The 17292-nt window shown below is 43.8% G+C and overlaps 1 protein-coding gene across 2 annotated transcripts in view; it reads right to left on the minus strand.

Moving 5' to 3' along the window:
• The window catches only part of BLMH (bleomycin hydrolase), a 41837-nt gene that overhangs the window by 20055 nt on the left and 4490 nt on the right, over positions 1-17292 (minus strand). For both annotated transcript variants that reach the window (XM_074263792.1, XM_074263793.1), the window contains exons 4-9: positions 16708-16843; positions 12656-12744; positions 12171-12263; positions 1608-1763; positions 767-925; positions 601-668 (exon numbers count right to left, since the gene is read on the minus strand). In XM_074263792.1, coding sequence (XP_074119893.1) covers positions 601-668; positions 767-925; positions 1608-1763; positions 12171-12263; positions 12656-12744; positions 16708-16843 — 701 coding nt within the window. The remainder of the gene's footprint in view (positions 1-600; positions 669-766; positions 926-1607; positions 1764-12170; positions 12264-12655; positions 12745-16707; positions 16844-17292) is intronic.

Below are 17292 nucleotides of genomic sequence, written 5' to 3' on the forward strand. Positions count from 1 at the left end.
GGGAGCCCTAGCTGTGGACTCAGAAGGTTGAGGAGTCAGATCCTGGCTCTGCTAGTTCCTGTGTCCTGCTAGACATGTTGGTGGCCTGGGTCTCAATTTCCCCATCTGTACCATGAGCCCAAACAAGCGGCTTCTGAGACTGCCACAAGCTGTCAAGTGTTTTGCTTACATCACCTCATGGGGGACTCCCACCATTTTACATAGAAGCAAGTGGCTTAGAGATGTCCCGGGGCCAGCAATGCTGAGAAGCAAGGTAGGAACTCCAGCCTCCTGCCTCCTCCACTCCGGTAGCCTGAGCTCCTGCTCTGATCTCCCAGGCTCTCAATCACAGGTTCTTAACGAAGGGTCCATCAACCCAGGGCTCGGCTTGGATAACCATATTTAAATATAAGTGTTTTCTTTGTAATTCTATGTATTTTATTTTACATGTTTAAAGATACGACTGAGAAGATCCACAAGCTTCCTAGGCTGCCTGCTGCAGGGGTTCATGACACCCACACCAAGGGCAAAGAACCCCGACCTAAAAGATGGAGGCCCTGCCCTGCAGCATTCAGTAAGCAAAACCCAGAGAGCGTTTCCCCAGCGGCTGCCCGCACTCACATGTGCATGTCGCTGATGCCCAGCTTGCCATTGAAGTGTTTTCCAACATCACAGCCAAACCACACGGCCTGTAGAGAGAGAAAGGGGAAGCTCAGCACAGACAATCCCCAGATCCCCTGGCCCAAAGGTGTTAGTCCATAGGGAGCCGTGCAAGGCCTGCACCCACCTCTCCTTCTTTAATGGAGGCAGCGACCATCTTTTTCAAGAAGTCAATGGGCTGGTTGTTGTATAGGGTTTTCCTTCCACCAACCATATTGCTCAAGTATTCCACGGTGTACAACTTGTTGTACTTATGCTGACTCCGAGGGTCATTCACCAGACAGATCTGAGGAGACCAAGGCAATGTCTATCACGACACAGACTAAATTATGGCAGCGTATTTGGCCCACAGATTTGGGGCAAGCTACAAGCAATTCAATGCTCTGGCAGCGTACTCCAAGATACACAGATACCACAACTACGTGACACAATAACACAAACTAACAAAAGGCAACATAGAGTCCTAGGGAGGTCCCAGAGTGACCTGCAATTCAGACAAAGGGATAAGAGTCTATTCTTTTCAAACTGGACTCTTGTGAGAGTTCCATCCATTTGTTTTGGGTAACGGCCTCCCCAAATGAGCACTACTTGTGTTAAGGGGGTGACAGCAGAGTGTGACTTCAAAGTGCTAGGGTCCCAACTCTAAAAAAAGGGCACAGAAGAAGGCAAGGGCATTGAGAATGGGGACAGATGGGGGAGATCTTCTCACTAAGGAGGTGGAAAAGATCTAGAAGAAATAGAGAAATGAGGGAGGCCTCTCTCAGCCCACCCACTCATAATACTAGGACTCAGCCTATCCAGGTATAAGGAGCCTATGGAGATAGACCTTGACATGGGCTGAGGGATGACCAGGCCCTAGAATGCCCGCTTGCAGAGCTGACTTCCAACCTGCAAGTTATACAGGGACAAGCAGAGTCCTGGACCCACCCTCTAGCCGACCACCAGCCACGCTAACAATGATCCCCAACCTTGTCCTGCATGTTGAAGAAAGGCTTGACGTGTTCCTTGTAGAACTCCAAGGGTGAAATGGGTCCAATCTTATGGTACGTCTTATCCTTGTCTCGGTACTCCCAGGTGAATTTGTCTGGGGGGGTGCCTATGCAGATGCTGACCACTTGGAAGACCTAGCGGGGGGAAGGGGAGAAAAAGAGATGAGCAACAATGAGAAGGCAGCACCCACCTCACCCTGGGGGCTCAAGGAATTTAAAAGTAAACATTCACAGCCAGACTTTTTCAAGGAAAGTCAATTTTGCTCCAAAAGGCCGGGGTCCCCACAGTTCATGAATCGACCCCTGCCATTTCCAATAAACAAGCTGAAATGTCAAGCTTGTGACTCCTAGAGCTCACCCTGCTGATGTTTCCTAAGCCAAGAAAACTGACGCCTGACCAGAATTGTGTCCCTGCCCCTGTAAATGATAAATAACATGTGTTTTATAAATTACTTCCTTCCCCCTAAACATCAGGTTCCCTGTGATTGTCCCAGGTCCTCCGGTCTTGGGAATTCTAAACAGTTCTCTATCGGCTTGGGTGGAGCCTGCTGGCCAAGGCATGTCCCAAGACTGGTCTGGAGCAGATGAGCCTGTGTTTCCGATGAAAACATGTGCCCTTTGCCCTCTCCTCTGGACCTAACTAGCCCTCGTTTTCTCTCTTTCTAGAAAGGGAGGAGTAGAGGCCTGGTGACAAGGGCTTGTTTATGATGCTTCTGAGTGGTAACAAACTGGATCAGAACCGAGAAGGTGACCCCTGCCCAGGCCACCTTTCAGCTTCATCCATAGTAACTTTTCCTCCATGTATTAGGAGATAAACCAAGTGTCGTATCTTCAATCTAGCAGGCCTGATAGTTAAGACAACCCTTAACTCCCAGATCTGAATGCCACGTTCTGCCCTCTCTTGCTCCAGCTGCTCTCTCCAAGGTACCACCTCCTCTCCACCATCAGTTTCTGCCCAGCAGCCAGCACAGTGCCTGGCATATAGAGAGGATAGTAAGTGCTGCCTGGCATATAGAGGATAGTAAGTGCTCTAAATGCCCCCAGATCTGCCCTTTCCACACATCCCCAGGGCCGCCCTCTCATCTGGGCTCTCTTGCTACTGTCTGTGCCTTAAATCCTGTACTCACCATGTACAGTCCTTACTATTTTCTGTACTATGGGTCTTCCTTCTCTAATGAGACTACACTGTCCCTGAGGAGAGGAATCTGTCTCTGTATTTACCTCACAACATGGGGGCCATGGCAAGCCCTTAATATTTTTTTTCAATGACAGAAGCACCTCAATGCTTCCCCTTTTACTTCTGTCCTATCTTCTCCGGTCTAAACTGCTCCACTTGAAATAACGAAGAATGACATGAGCAGAGAACCAAGAGAACGCTGAACAATGTAACAGCAAAACAGTCCAAAGAATCATGGTGAATGACTTAGCTCTTCTGAGTGTTATAAATTCTCAAATTAACTGCAAAGGGCCCACGAGTGATACGCTGCCCACCTCCAGAGAAGGGACTGATAACAGAGGTATGCAGAGTATGGCTTTACATACAGATATATACACACACAGCTAAGAGAGATAGATGGAGACATTTGTTAGGGAGCTGTGCCAAAGGGTAGCCTTCTCTAGTGGGTGGGGAAGAAATTAAAATATAACCAAAAGAAAAATTTAATTAAAAAAAGCAAACTGCCCTACCTGGCTGATCACACCTTCTTAGATGTGATGGAACACGAACAACCCCCCGCTGTGACCTAGGCTGGCCACTTCTCTAGTAAAGAAACTGAGCTTTTTCTCACTTGCACACATCTGCTTTTCTCAATCTTACTTCCCTTCCGGTTTGAGGCCCAGCTGAAGTTCCTCTTGCTCCCAGAATTCTGTGTACTACTGCAGCCCATATTCCCTTATGCAAACCCAGAGCTCTTACACTGAGGAACCCAAGGAATGGCTGGCCCATCTCTCTCCTCTCTCTCCTCTCTAACTAGATGTGAGCCTTCTGAGATCTCACCCCCCCACCCCTGGCCCAATGCTGGGGGCAAAGCAGGAGTCCAGTCAGTACCTGACAGTTGGGCAGAGTGGATCTCGTTTCAGTAGCCCATGTTTACTATGTCCCCTGGAGCAGGGGACCTACACAGGGACTTTTGTAGGCATCTTTATGCATTAACACTCATTCTACAAAATTGGCAACTTGCTCGAATCCAAAGACACATCACCTAAAGCCAGAGGGGCAGCTTCACCTTCTCTACCCACCTGGGAGGTACCTGGTAGTTATAACATTTATAGCATAAAGCTCCTGGAGCAAAAGCAAAGACTGCTCCCTATCCTCAGTATTTAGGCCAGTGACTGGCACCCATTAATGCTAAATGAATGGTTGCTGACTGCCCAACTGCCTAATTGATACATTCTTGACTAAATAATATGGAGTTGGGCCTACATGACTTGGGGCCAACACAGCATTAGCCGTATAAAAATGAGAAGCAATGGGCTAGAATAGAAAGTGCCAGCTTCAGAATCTGAAAAACTTGGATTCAAAACCGGATCAGTCAACAAACATTTATTAAGCACTACTGGAGGGTCAAATACTGAGGAGACAAACTTAAGCAGAAAGAAAAACCCTCTAAGAGCTTTCGTTCCAAGGAGGGGAAGGAAGCTGAAGGGAAGGGGGCAAAAGGGATGAAGGGAGCCCTCACAAAGGCATGGTAGAGAAGTGCAGAGTAGAACCTAGAGAGGAATGAGACAGCCAGCCTGGGGACCCTCCTTAAACAAAGGCTCTGGGAGTCAGGGAGAGTGTACCCTCAATGTGGATCCATGAGCTTTGGGATGAAGTGATTTCTAGCACAGTGAGCTCTTGGGGAGGAAAGAGATGAGACCTCTGTTAAGTCATTAACCCTCCCAATGGTCTAGCCTTTAAGAGGATACTCCAAGGAACATGCTATCAGCACTGGCACAGATCTCCCCAGCCCTTCCTGTACCAAAGAAATCACAGACTGGCTTGGTTAGACGTATCAATTCCATCCTTCTCTCTGGGAACAGTTAAAGAGAATAGTGATGTCCAAAACAAACCAACATTTTTCTCTCATTCTAAAACAGTAACTAGTAGCAGTTGGTGAATTCTCAGACTGAGTGGACAAATCCCCTTTCTTTGTTTGTTTGGTTTTTTTCCAACTTTCTTCCCACCCCCAATCACACCCACACAACACTCCCAGAAATCCTATGACAAACCAAGCTGGCTTTAATATCCACATTTCACGAGTATAAACTGTTAGCATTTTTTATTTTTCTCCCCAGGTTATTTTTACCTTCCGAATCCAATTCTTCCTTTGCAACAACAACAACAAAATTCGGTTCTGCACATATATATTGTACCTAAGATATACTATAAAATATTTAATTTGTATGGGAAAGCCTGCCATCTAGGGGAGGAGGTGGAGGGAAGGAGGGGAAATTCAGAACAGAAGGGAGTACAAGGGATAATGTTGTAAAAAAATTACCTATGCATATGTACTGTCAAAAAAGGTTATAATTATAAAATTAATAAAAAAAAATTTTTTTTTAAATGTCCACATTTCAGAAAGGCAGCTACTAACCATGGTCAGGCTGAGCACTGCCAATTCAGCCACAACGAGCCAGCCCCTGAGGAGAAGCTGATCCTAATTGTATTTATGCCATAACTTCTGTGGCTGTCTCCTGTCTCTCAGGTGACTTTTATAGTGCTTGTGGGATGTTTAAGAGGGAATCAGTTGGTTCCAACCAGCACTAACCCAAATTATCTCAGATAAAAGAGGTACTCTCCAATTCCCTGCTCTATGGTTTTTATAAACTAGCTTCCTGGTGAGATAGACACATTAAAAATCAATCTCTTTTGTTGTTCCAGAGGCCTGTGTGTGAAACACCACACTTAAATGTCATTCTGTAAAAACCATGTGCCTGCCTGGGCTTGAATTACAATACAGGAGAAAAGCTATTTGATCCATGAACCCAACATACATGCACAATGCATGGATGGATGGTGTCAAAGGCATGGAACTTCTTAGAGACGTGCAGGAAGAGCTCTCTCTGTTCTGATATCCATTGTCACGGAAGCACCCAAGAGCAGCCATAGACAGCAGGGGCCAGGATTAAAGGCATTCTCTGATTAAGTGGGGGATGTCAGGAAGGTCACTGCACCCAAAGACGCCCAACATCATACAGAAACCTCACAAAAAGACAGGCTTTGTATGCCCCCCAGCTTAGGGGGAATTCACGTATCCTAGAAAAGAAAGATTAAAGTCCAGAGAAACCACTGTCTTTGTCTTTCCTTGCATTTTGTTCTCCTTTTCTCTGGGACTTCCTTCTTTATGAGGCTTGGCTGCCTGCTTTATGAGCCATTACAGCTGGCCTTTAAACCATGTCTGCTTTGATGTTGGGCCAGACCACCCCCAGCTGGCTTTGAAAGGACAAATCTTATAGGTAAGATGGGTGAGTGTGTGTGTGTGTGTGTGTGGGGGGGGGTATCCCTCTGGCTCAGCTGGGATCGATGTAGATAACGAATCTTGCTTAGTATCAGCATGGGACAGATTAGGTGTCTTTAGTCCAAGCCACGGCTAAAATCAGTTAGCAAGCATGGGCCATGCGCCTCAGTGCCAGGCAATGGGGACACAAAGGAAAAGAGTCAAATCGCAGCCTAAGGGGAGTTTGATGCCTTGTGAGGGAAAACAAGCCTGGACTTAGAACACCCTTTATAGAGATACATACAAACAGAAGCAAGGTAGCTGGAGGCGGGGAGGTGTGAAGGCAAGAGGAGCCAAGGAGACTGGTGAAGCTGAAAGAGATGATGGTGATGGGACATTGCTACCTAGAAACTTTGGACAAGGAAATGACAATTAGGGCATTCATTAGAACTGCATGTGTTAGAGAGTCCCTATAAATTAGGGTGGTGTGGAATAAAAGGGATTATTTCACTCAACAATTTGCCATCAGCCCTACATGTCAATAGGATATTTCAATTATCCTGGAGCACTTTCTTGCAGCAACCTAAGCTACTGACAATGGGACTGAATCACAGAGGATGTGGCTCCAAATCCAACCTCTGCTGTTTCCTATGTGAATCTGGGCAAGTGCCTTGGGGCCTCAGTCTCCTCCTCTGCAAGGGCAGATCAGGTCTAGACGTGGATGACCCTTCCAGTCCTAGCTCTGGTTTAGATCTAGACTTGGAGGGCCCTTCCAAGGCTGGGATCAAGGATCCTGTGGCTTGGGTTCTGTTTGGTAAGAGGGATAGTCCAAAAGACCACAGAGTTGTGGCCATCTGGGACAATATTCCAACGACAAGCATGATTCATTTGGCATCATATACTGAGACAATGCTTGGGTCTTATGTTTTACAGCACTTAAAGGTATACAAAGCAATCTTCTCAAGACCCTGTAGTTGGTCCATGCAAGTATCCATTATCTTCTCTTTTAAATGAGGAGGTGGAGGCTTGGACCACTGCAATGATTTGCCTGGTCACACAGAACTAAACCCCCAAATGCAGGGAACACTCCACTTCGACAATCAGGTCCACATGAAGTGAGAGTGAGTGGAGTGACTGACCTGGGCAGAGATAGAGGAGGAGCTACTAACATGACTACAGGTTGTTTTTCTACTTTTTATTCTTGTCTCTGAGCACAAATTTTCTCTCCTTAGAAAGAAGTTGGGCCTAGCACCAGTGTAGCAGCAAACCCTGTGTATAGTGCAGGGTGAGGTAAGATGAGGGGAGAGAAAGAAGGGGAGGAGAAAAAAAAGGACAAAAATTAACTATTGGGTGGGAGGCTTTGGGGTGAACCGAGAGGGCTGCTAAAAGCCCTCCTCAAATTAAAACCCTCAAATCCAAACCACACCCTCCTATTTTCAATTTGGGTGCACTAAAGTCTTGCGGGCATAGAAAGGGGAGGACATAGAAAAGGAAGGGATGGAGAAATTAGGAAAGAGGTAAATAGACTGATTTCTACTGCTAACTTTTACTGAAGCTGGCGTTTGTCCATTGGCGCCCTGCCTGCTGGAACCAATACCATGTTACTTGGACACAGTATCTATTTACAGCCACCCACGTATCCAATCTGCTGACACTGCCATTTGAAGGCTATGCAAAGAAGATACTTCACCAGCCCCCCAATGAGAGACCTCCAGCTCTTAGACAAAGAGCCAATTTGTAAGGCCTAAAAGTTTGCAGACCTTGGTGAGAAAGAATGACATAGCTGACCCTGGCCAAACAGAAACACGGACCTTACCCTAGCAACTACCCATGACAGTCACAAACCATTCTCAAAGATTAGCACTTGGGCTCATGCTTGGTTATACAATACTTTATGACACTGGGCATAAATTAAGTTTCTAGCAATTCAATCATACCTTCAGTGAACAGTAAGAACTTTCAATCTAATGAATCATATGGTGACTCCGTTTGCAAAACAAAGAGCTTCTAAACTTGATCTCCCTCCCCCCCACAAAACAAACAAACAAACAAAACCCTTCCTTTCAGTAAAACACAGTCAGAGAAGGAATAAAACTTCCATTGACCGTTGGAGAGGAGACTTTGAGGCATCCTCTGATTTCAGAGGTGCTGATTTCATTTTATACTACTCTCTTCTTATCCAAACTGTTAACTTATATAATAATAGGGATCATGTGGGTTTAAGACAAGTGCTTGTTTTAGTAAATGAATGGACCTAGAATTCAGCTTTCTAAAATACACATTTACACCACAAACAACCACCACAACTACCACCATCAGCATCACCAGCATTTAGATAATGTTTTAAGGTTTAGAAAGTATTTCACAAATACTATCTCATTTTATTATTACAATGACCCTAAGAAATAGGTGTTCTTATACTCATTTTACAGATGAGGAAACTGAGGAAGGCAGCGAGACTAAGTAACTTAATCAGAGGCACATAGTAAGTATCTGAGGCTAAGTTTTAACTCAGGTTCACGGTTCTATCCACTGAGCCAACCAGCTGACTTTTAGAAAAAGTTTCCTTTTTTTTTTTTTTTTTTTTTTGAGAAGAAATTATGATATCTTCTTGTAGTCCCTAAACTAAGAACTTAATAAACCAAAGCCTGGATATATTTTTGTTATCCTACTCTGCTCTCTTGTGGGCAACTGTTGTAGCATCACTTGCTTTTTTTCCCAAGATGGTCTAAATAAGCCTGAGGGAAAAATATAACACAATCCTAATGGAACACAGACAACTTACACATAGTATCTTATGCCAAGAGCCAGGTCACATACCTCAAAACATAAAACATAAGGTGAAAAAACAGGCTGAGGGGATGAGAGTTAAGTAAGACCTCTTCCCCAGGATCAGGTTCATAAATAAAATGCTTGATCTTTTAACTCTTTTTTAGCTTTACTCTCTTCATCCCTTGCCTTCAGTCCATGAATTGCCAAAATCTGAGCTGGGGAACTGTGTAATATGGGAGGAGGGCAGAAAATGAGAATATTCAGAGAGACAATTGTGAAAGAGAGGGAGGGAAATTATGTGTTGAAGTCAACAAGGACAGTCTTTTCATATGCAACACCAGAGGGAGCTGCTCCTTAGGGACTTAGAGCAATCTGGGGACAAGCACTGCAGGTACTTAGAAATACCAAGAAGTAAAAAAGACTTGTTGGCAGGCCCAGAACAGAGGAAGCCCTGGTTTGCGAGAAGGATTAGTTGGAAGGTGTAACTGGTGGCTTCTGGTTAGTGATCACAATGAGTGGGCAGCATTGTTGGCACCCAGATATGGTACTTTCCCAAAAGGCAGAAAAGTACCAGCAAAAGGACCAGATCAATAAATCAACAAATATTCAGTTCAAGGTGCCAAGCACGGGAATTCAGAAAGGATGCAAGCTCCCAAGAAGCTTGCAATCCAACCAGATCTGGACGTAACCAATCCTCAGAGAACTGAGCTACATGAGCAGAGAAAGAAGAATCTGGTGTTTGCTGGGAAAAGGTGTTTCCTTTAACTAGCACTGTAATGATGGGGAGGAGAAGAAGCCTTATCAAGACACTTGGCCACTTCGGGCAAGAAGTTGTGGTGAGGAGATGGCTTCTGTGGAACAAAGGGAGGCAGCCCACATGGAAAGACAAAGAAGTGACCCATCAAAGCTCCAGAGAATACATGACACAACATGCCATCCACCTCCTGACAGAGGTGAGGATGACAAACATTTCTAGGATGTGGACACTGGAGCAATCTGTTTTGTTTGAATATGAAAGTCTGTCATAAGAGTTTTGTTTTCCTTTTTTTCTTTTAAATGGGGAAGGGAGGGTATGGGAGAAAGAAAAAGAGAGAAAGTAGATTTTGAACTGCAAAAAATTTAAATTTCAAAAAGCTACTAGGAGCAGAAAACATGGAAACAAGTCCTATCTTAGGAATAGAGAAACATTATGGGAATTGCTATCATATCATATGCCATGAGGAAAATTTAGTGTGAAGTGCATTCTGGACCCCTCCCCAAGTGCTAAAGGAAAGCAAGATTCCATTTACTATTAACATTTTAAAGTTTTTCATTAAAAAAAAAAAAAAAAAAAAGAGAGAAAGTGGGACATAGAATTTGATCCAGCCTAAAAAAAAAAATGGAATGCATAATAAACATTATCTTGTTCACTATGTCTCAAAATAGATCAATGACAGAGTACCCCTTAAAGCCTGAACAGAGTAATTTTTTTAAAAAAATAAGAAGAAATAAAAGGTTTTTTTGCCTTTTTCTCAAAGGGGAAGGGACCAAGCATTTAATAAGTTCCTACTACATGTCAAGAACTGTGTTATGTACTTTACAAATGTCATTTCCTTATCAACCAAAAACTATCAATCAACTTCTCTGAACAGTTGTAAATACAATACAATACTTGTAAATACAATAATACAAGGATAAAAAGAAAAATCATGACAACCTTGAGGCCCTTCAAAGCTCTAAAGTGACTTCTGCATCTTTAAGATCCACTAATGACCAGGTCATGTGGTATGCCTAATTTTTTTTTATCATATCCTAAACCTAATCCTAAGGGCAAGCTTGAACAGATCCTTCCTACAAGCTGGAAGTGAACACACACACACACACACACACACTGCACTACTTCTGCTCCTGGAGATGACCACAGGCACTCACAGATAATTGTGGTTGCCAAAGGCTGCACAGAACCCTGGGGATCAGTCTGGCTCAAGAGAGAAGAGGAGTCAGCATGGAGGTTAGAGGGAAGTAACCCACCCCAGAGACTCTCAGGGGATCTGACTAGCATTTCCAACATTGTTGTGAGCTACATGAGATGGTAGAACTTGAACACAGAGTCTACCGGGCCTCCTTTATTCCTGAGTTTGAATGGCCCATACCCAGAACACTGATTCATGGCAGGTACAGATGTCTAGTACTTGCTGAATTGAATGGAAAGATTTGGAGAACAGTCAAATCAGAATCTCCAGGTATCTCCAGAGACCAGCTCTTGCCCACTTTACAGAAAACTGGAGTTAGAAGAAAAGCAGTGACGCCATCCTGATGCCATGGCAGCCAAGAGTGTCACCTGGAGTCACTGTTAGTAACAAGATTAGGCTGGACAGATCCTGAGTCTCAGGCAGAGGCCAGTCTATATATCCTAAAGCCCGATTCCCTGAACACTCACAACTGCCATCTCTTAACAGCACAACCACAATAATGTAAAGGGAAACACCAGCAAAAGGCAAAGAGCCTGGACCAGTGTGAGACCACTGGGGACTCCTAGAGGATGGATGATAGCAGGTAAGCAAAGAAATAGTGTCAGATGTGGTCAGCAGGTTGGTTTAGCTTCATGGAATGCCTTGCTACAAAAGCAGAGCTGGTAATGGAAATGATAACAATAATCAAAGGTCATGTCACTTGGACTTTCAGAACAATACAACAAAATGATAAATTTCTTAATGCATGGGCAAGCAAACCCAATATGGTATCCACACATCCTTCTAACTATTCAAGGTTTAAACTGCTTTTCCAATGCTCAGTCTTCACACTACCTGTCCAAGGAAGGCAGACAACACCAGTGTAAATTAAACAACGATCTAGAAGCAGAAAAGCTAGTGTTATGTTTAACTGATTAAATCCTAGACATCCATGTGCCAAGGTAGGTGTTCTTAAGTGAAAGGCCAACAGAATTCAGACATAATTTCACAGCATATGCTCTAAATTGAGTCAGTATGGTGATTTAGTAGTATATCTTGAGAATGGAAACAACATAAAGATGAGAAAATGCTTTCTTCAGTATAATCAAGCTTTTCATCCTTCACATTAATGTTGTATTTATAATCAAGTAATCTTGTCTTTGGAATTCCAGGGATCTTGAATCTGGTCACAGTGACCAAGGCCACAGAGAAAATTAATTATACACAAAGTAATGTGGAGACCCAAAATCTGGAGACCTGGATTTTAGTCCCAAATCCAGTTTTGTTATCAGTCTCTCTAATTGTAAAATGGAAAAAACAATGAACTGCCTTCACAAGATATTATAAATGAAACAAATGTCAATGTCCTTGGAGCTTTTTGTGATAAAGAGTGTTAATGACAATCAAATCACTATTATTACCTCTTCCATCATGGTATCCTGGGTGAGACAGATATCTTCTTCTGTTGCTCCACTTTTTACCAAGTTTCTTAGTCGTATACAATATTCTCTCATCTTTGAAAAGAAAATGTTGATCATTAGAGTCCTTACACTAAGGAAATCATAAATCATAAAAAGTTTTCTAGTCAAGAAAGAGATCAAGAAAGAAATGAGCAAAAACACTCTAATATTTGTATGCAGGCACATCAGAAAAGCAAAAAAGCAACATCAGCCATGAAATATGCTAAGAAAAAAAATCATTTTTGCCAAAAATAGAAAAAAATGTTGGCCCCGAGGACATCGCCAGCCAAGTTAAGCATGAGATGCACTGCCCTCTCAGGACCTTGGGTATACTGAGGTTAAAGATCTGAGGCCTGAGAACAGCCGCCCATGGGCACTTCAGTCAGGAAGAAGACATATGGGCATTGAGGGACACATACATGAACGCTTCTCCCCACATTTCTTACCTTGTGATTTAGAATGTCATTCATTCTTCTAGATGCTTCTGTTGTATGAGACTCAGGGAAACACTTCTTCGGGACAACCCCATATTTTTCTTAAAAAAGAAAAAAAAAAGTCTATTCTTCAAAAAATTTCTAACACAATCAATCCAGAGTTAAGGATGTTGCATCCCTGAAGAAGTCCTACTGAACATTTTGTAAACCCCCAGAGAGCAAGGACCCTTCAGAGAGTGGTGAAAGCACTGGTACCCTCATTTTAGAGCTCAGGAAACAGGCTCAGCAATTAGGGGACTTTCTTCAGATTAAGCAGTATCTAAGGAGAAGTACTAGCAGTAGAAAGCAGACCTCCTGACTCCACATGTCCCTCTTGTCCATTTCCCTAGCCACCCGTCTTCAGAAGAGTTAACAAGGGTCATTTTTTCCCCCAATATGTAGATGATTCATCTGTATATTTTTCAGTCTCACATTAGATGATAATGAGAGGGAGGTCAATTTGTTTTAACTCACTTCACAAAGTCCCCAAAGACAACTGAGTGTAAAGTGACTGGTGATTTTTTTAAGAAAACCCTTTCTAGTTGGAACATTTTCAGATTCAGCAACATTTTCAGATCAATCTGTGACTCTGATTTGCTCCTGGAAAAAATTAAGGAGCTTCTAGGAAAATATAAGCCTCCTGAGAGGTAGCATGACATAGTAGATAGATGGCAAAGACCCAGGTTCTAGTCCCACCTGTAGAGGGTCACAGTCAGTGGGGGAATTCTGGGTGAGTTTAAAATCTTTCAGTCCAGAGGGAACCTGCTGACAATGTCTGGTTGGGCTCCTCATCTCCCCTAAGGACTCTCAGCCTTTCTGAGAAGTCAGGCCAGTGATAGCCTGTGTTGACATTGAAGCAGAGTGATACCAGGTGGCAAACTACATACAATACCAAGTTGTTTATGTGGTCCCACATACACAATGTTGCTTTTGTTAATTATATAAAAGAGAAAGTCTTTGAAATAAACGGACTCCATTTTTCCACCATCCTCAGGAGCCCAGCCTCATCACTTCTCCAGTAGGAAGGTATATTTTAATCACCCTGGCATGGGGACTCTAGAAAGCATGGGTACATTTTGTTACCCCAACTTGGGGGCTCTAAAAAACAGGATATTTTAATCACCCTGGCGTGGGGACTCTAGAAAGTACATTGTCACCCCAATTTGGGGGCTCTAGAAAGCAGGACACAACACCCGCCTCTGAGCCATCGTGGCCATATGGCTCTGGGCAAATCCCTCCACTGTCAAGTCTCGGGGAAGTGCCAACCTACCTTGGTGAAGGGAATCTCCTCATCAAGGCAGCCCTCTGGCCTGGTGCCATCAGAGGCTAAGGATCTATTCCAATCACCAATTAGGTGCCTATGTGATTAACTGACAGATCCTTGGAATAAGTTGATCCAAGTGTTAGAAGCCATTCACTCAGCTTTAAAGGTGTTGTCCGTCTACAATGCACCCTCCACGAATTTTCAGGCAAGAAAACTACAACAGAGAGATGCCCCAGTAGAATGACTTTGGGTATTTAGAGACTGCCGTATGTATTAAGAATGCCAAACCCACCAAACCAGGAAATGCAGCCCTGCCCTTAATGTGAGCTCCATCTTTAACAACACATGTTGAGTAGCTTCGGGCCTAGGCACTGAATATGAGCTTTTAACACATGCCCTTGTCAAAAAAAAGTCAGGCTTCCTGAAAAGAGGTTTCTTTGTAACACTGGGGGAAAGAGTGAGCTACAATTACAGAGCAAAAGTCAAAAATAGCCAATCACTCAACTAATGTGCACAAGTTATATTGCAAACTATTTTGAAAAGCGTCACCTTGCCCTAAGCCAGATCAAACCTTAAACTGCTTTCTGCTGCTTATTCCATGTATTTTCCAAAAAATGCTTGCCAGGAAAAAAAAAAAAAGAAAGAAAGAATTCAGTCCAGGTTCTTGTGATAGACTCTCTGCTCTGACTCTTGGACTAAGTCAATAGCTAAAGTTCCAAAAGTTAGACTCCAGAGGGAGAAGCAGCACATGAGCAGAACGGTGAGGTCCGCAGCAAGGCTATGCCATTTGAGAGGAAAGGCCCACAAAAGTCAAGACCTAGTAGTGACAAGAGCCTTCAGTCACATACACCTCAGGTCCAGCCTGTCTCTTGTTGACTACTATGGGAAGGGACACAAGTCAGAGAGCAGGAAAGCTTTCCTCCTCCTTTGAACCTCTGAAGTTTCCTGAGCTTGCTCACCTTTCTGATTAAACCCCAATGTTGGGCTGAATCCTTAGCCCATCATGCTCTTGGTTTGTCATGACCTACAGAAGGAGCAGGCCAGGTACAGTCAGGTCACAGGCTGAAGCCAGATACTTTCCATCACCTGTCCAGTCTGGCTCTAGAACTAGGACACTGAGGACAGAAGGGAGACAGGAAGAGGAGAGCCAAGACCTCCCGTAAGGTAGAACAAACTCGGAGCTCATCAGGGACACCTGTGCAAGAATCTTCTCGACAACAGCTCCAGGTGATACCCCTGCACCTCAATCTGAAGACTTCTAGAGAGGGGGAGCCTGCCAGCTGAGGGGAGGTGAGCACCGTGGCCGAGTGGACAGAATGCCACCTCAAAATAGCTAGGCCGGGTTCAAGCCCTACTCTGCTGCATCCTGAGCATGCTGCTCCCTTTCCCAGCGTGCCAGGCTCTCTCACTCTGCATTGGCGGAAGGACTTTTCTCACCAGAAGGTCCCTACACTATCATGAGGAGAAACCTACCTTTGCCTCTTTGCAGCACCCTCCCACTGTTCCTAGTCACTGCCTGGGCCACAATGAAACAAGAGTATTCCCTTGTCTTTTACCACAACGCTAGTGGGCAAAGGCGAGCCCCTATGCTCAGCTTCCCCTGGGCCTACAACTCTTGTTCTTCCTGCATAATCTCGGCCCTCCACCACCCAGGAAATTCTCCCATTTATCAATGTCCTTCCTAAAAGGGAAGCCTGGAGCCAAATCCATTTATCCAGATAGAGTCGGCAAGCACAACTATTGTCAAATCACCCTGGCAGAGTACATTTACCTGGTGGTCCACCCAAACCATCAGATCTTTTTTCAAATGAGCTGCTACAAAGCACCATGCCTCCCCCATCTTGTACTTGGGGAGACTGATTTTTTTAATCCAAACATAAAATTTCACATTTATCCCTATTCAATTTCAACTTCCTAAATGTAGGCTTAGTAATAACTTGTCTGTACCCAGATGTTCACACATTGTCCTTCCCATTAAACCATGAGCTTCTCTCAAGGGCAGGAACTGCCTTCCTTTTGTATGCTAGCTGGGTGGAAAGTGCTTGGCACAGTGTCTGGCCCACAACAGGTGCCTCGTAAAGACCCAATGATTTGGCTTCTCCTTACTGCTTCTGTCTCTGCAACTAGTTCCACCTTGTGGGTGAGAGTTAACCTAACAGAACTTCCCCTCCTTGGATTCCCTACTTTTTAAATAAATACTTATGATTAAGGAAAACCAAGAAGTTAGAAGTGATTCTGTCTTGGGCAGAAAGAGAAGTGAATACTGTCCCCTATGATACTCTATCATGCTCTCCCATATCAAGTTAGTGAATTGTTTTCTGGCTTCATCTACCTCCTCTTTCTGTCCAGGGGCTCTGTTGCATCATCCATTCTGTTTCTGCCTAAACACATCTTCACCTCCCTCCTCAGATAGTAACTAATCTGGGATTCAAGCCAACATAGCTTTCAAGACCCTATCATTTGTTTAACTGCCTCTTCTTCCTAAATGTGGGTACAAATTTAATAGCCTATCCAAAACACAATGATTTATCCTGTGTTGCATTAATTAATAGAAGTGAAGGTCATCAACAAAATAGAGGGTATGGGAGGAGGGAATGAAGGAAGGTGAAGAGCAAAGCTAAAATAGGTTTCCGGAGCCTTCTGTCAGATCAAATGTCTTGAATTAGCTACTAATTAAGTGCCCAACCTGTGAGTCCTGGCCTTTAATATGATCTATTTCTGTGCCTTTCATCAATCAAGATTGTGGGAAATAATGTCTTACCAACAATATTGACTAACATATCCCATTGTCCACCATCGTTTGCAGGATTAGTTAGTAAGTACTGCACCAGTCTTCCATCTTCGGGTTCCTGGGCCGTTTCAACAAACGCATTCAAAAAGAAAAAACACCGTTCAACCTGGAACATAAGGCAAGCCAGACAAAAGTGAAGAGAAAACCCAGCAGATATGCTACATGAAGTTAGTCAAGGGGACCACTTGTGGGCCTCAGGTACTATTTTATTTCTCAATTAGTCTGGTTCCTGAATGCTTCCAAGAATCTACCATTGGTTAACTATTTCTTCATGTACTTGAGTACAGTCTGAATAGGAGTATTCATATAATGATCGATTCTGCACTACGTTAATAGAAGTACAGACTCCAAGGGAGGCCTTAGTCCCACTGTAATATGTCCTAGGTGATTCTATTTTAAATATCATGTTCTGTTCCCATGACCACATAGCAATCTTTAAGTGTTGCTGAATCACCACTTGTCAGGAAGGCTATGGAGGGGATTGATACTTCAGGTAAAGGTTGAATGAGATGGCTGCCAATCCAGGAAGTGGGCTTTTGAAGCATCACTTTTTTC

Source organism: Sminthopsis crassicaudata, chromosome 4 (genome assembly GCF_048593235.1).
Source record: "Sminthopsis crassicaudata isolate SCR6 chromosome 4, ASM4859323v1, whole genome shotgun sequence".
Taxonomy (NCBI): Eukaryota; Metazoa; Chordata; class Mammalia; order Dasyuromorphia; family Dasyuridae; genus Sminthopsis; species Sminthopsis crassicaudata.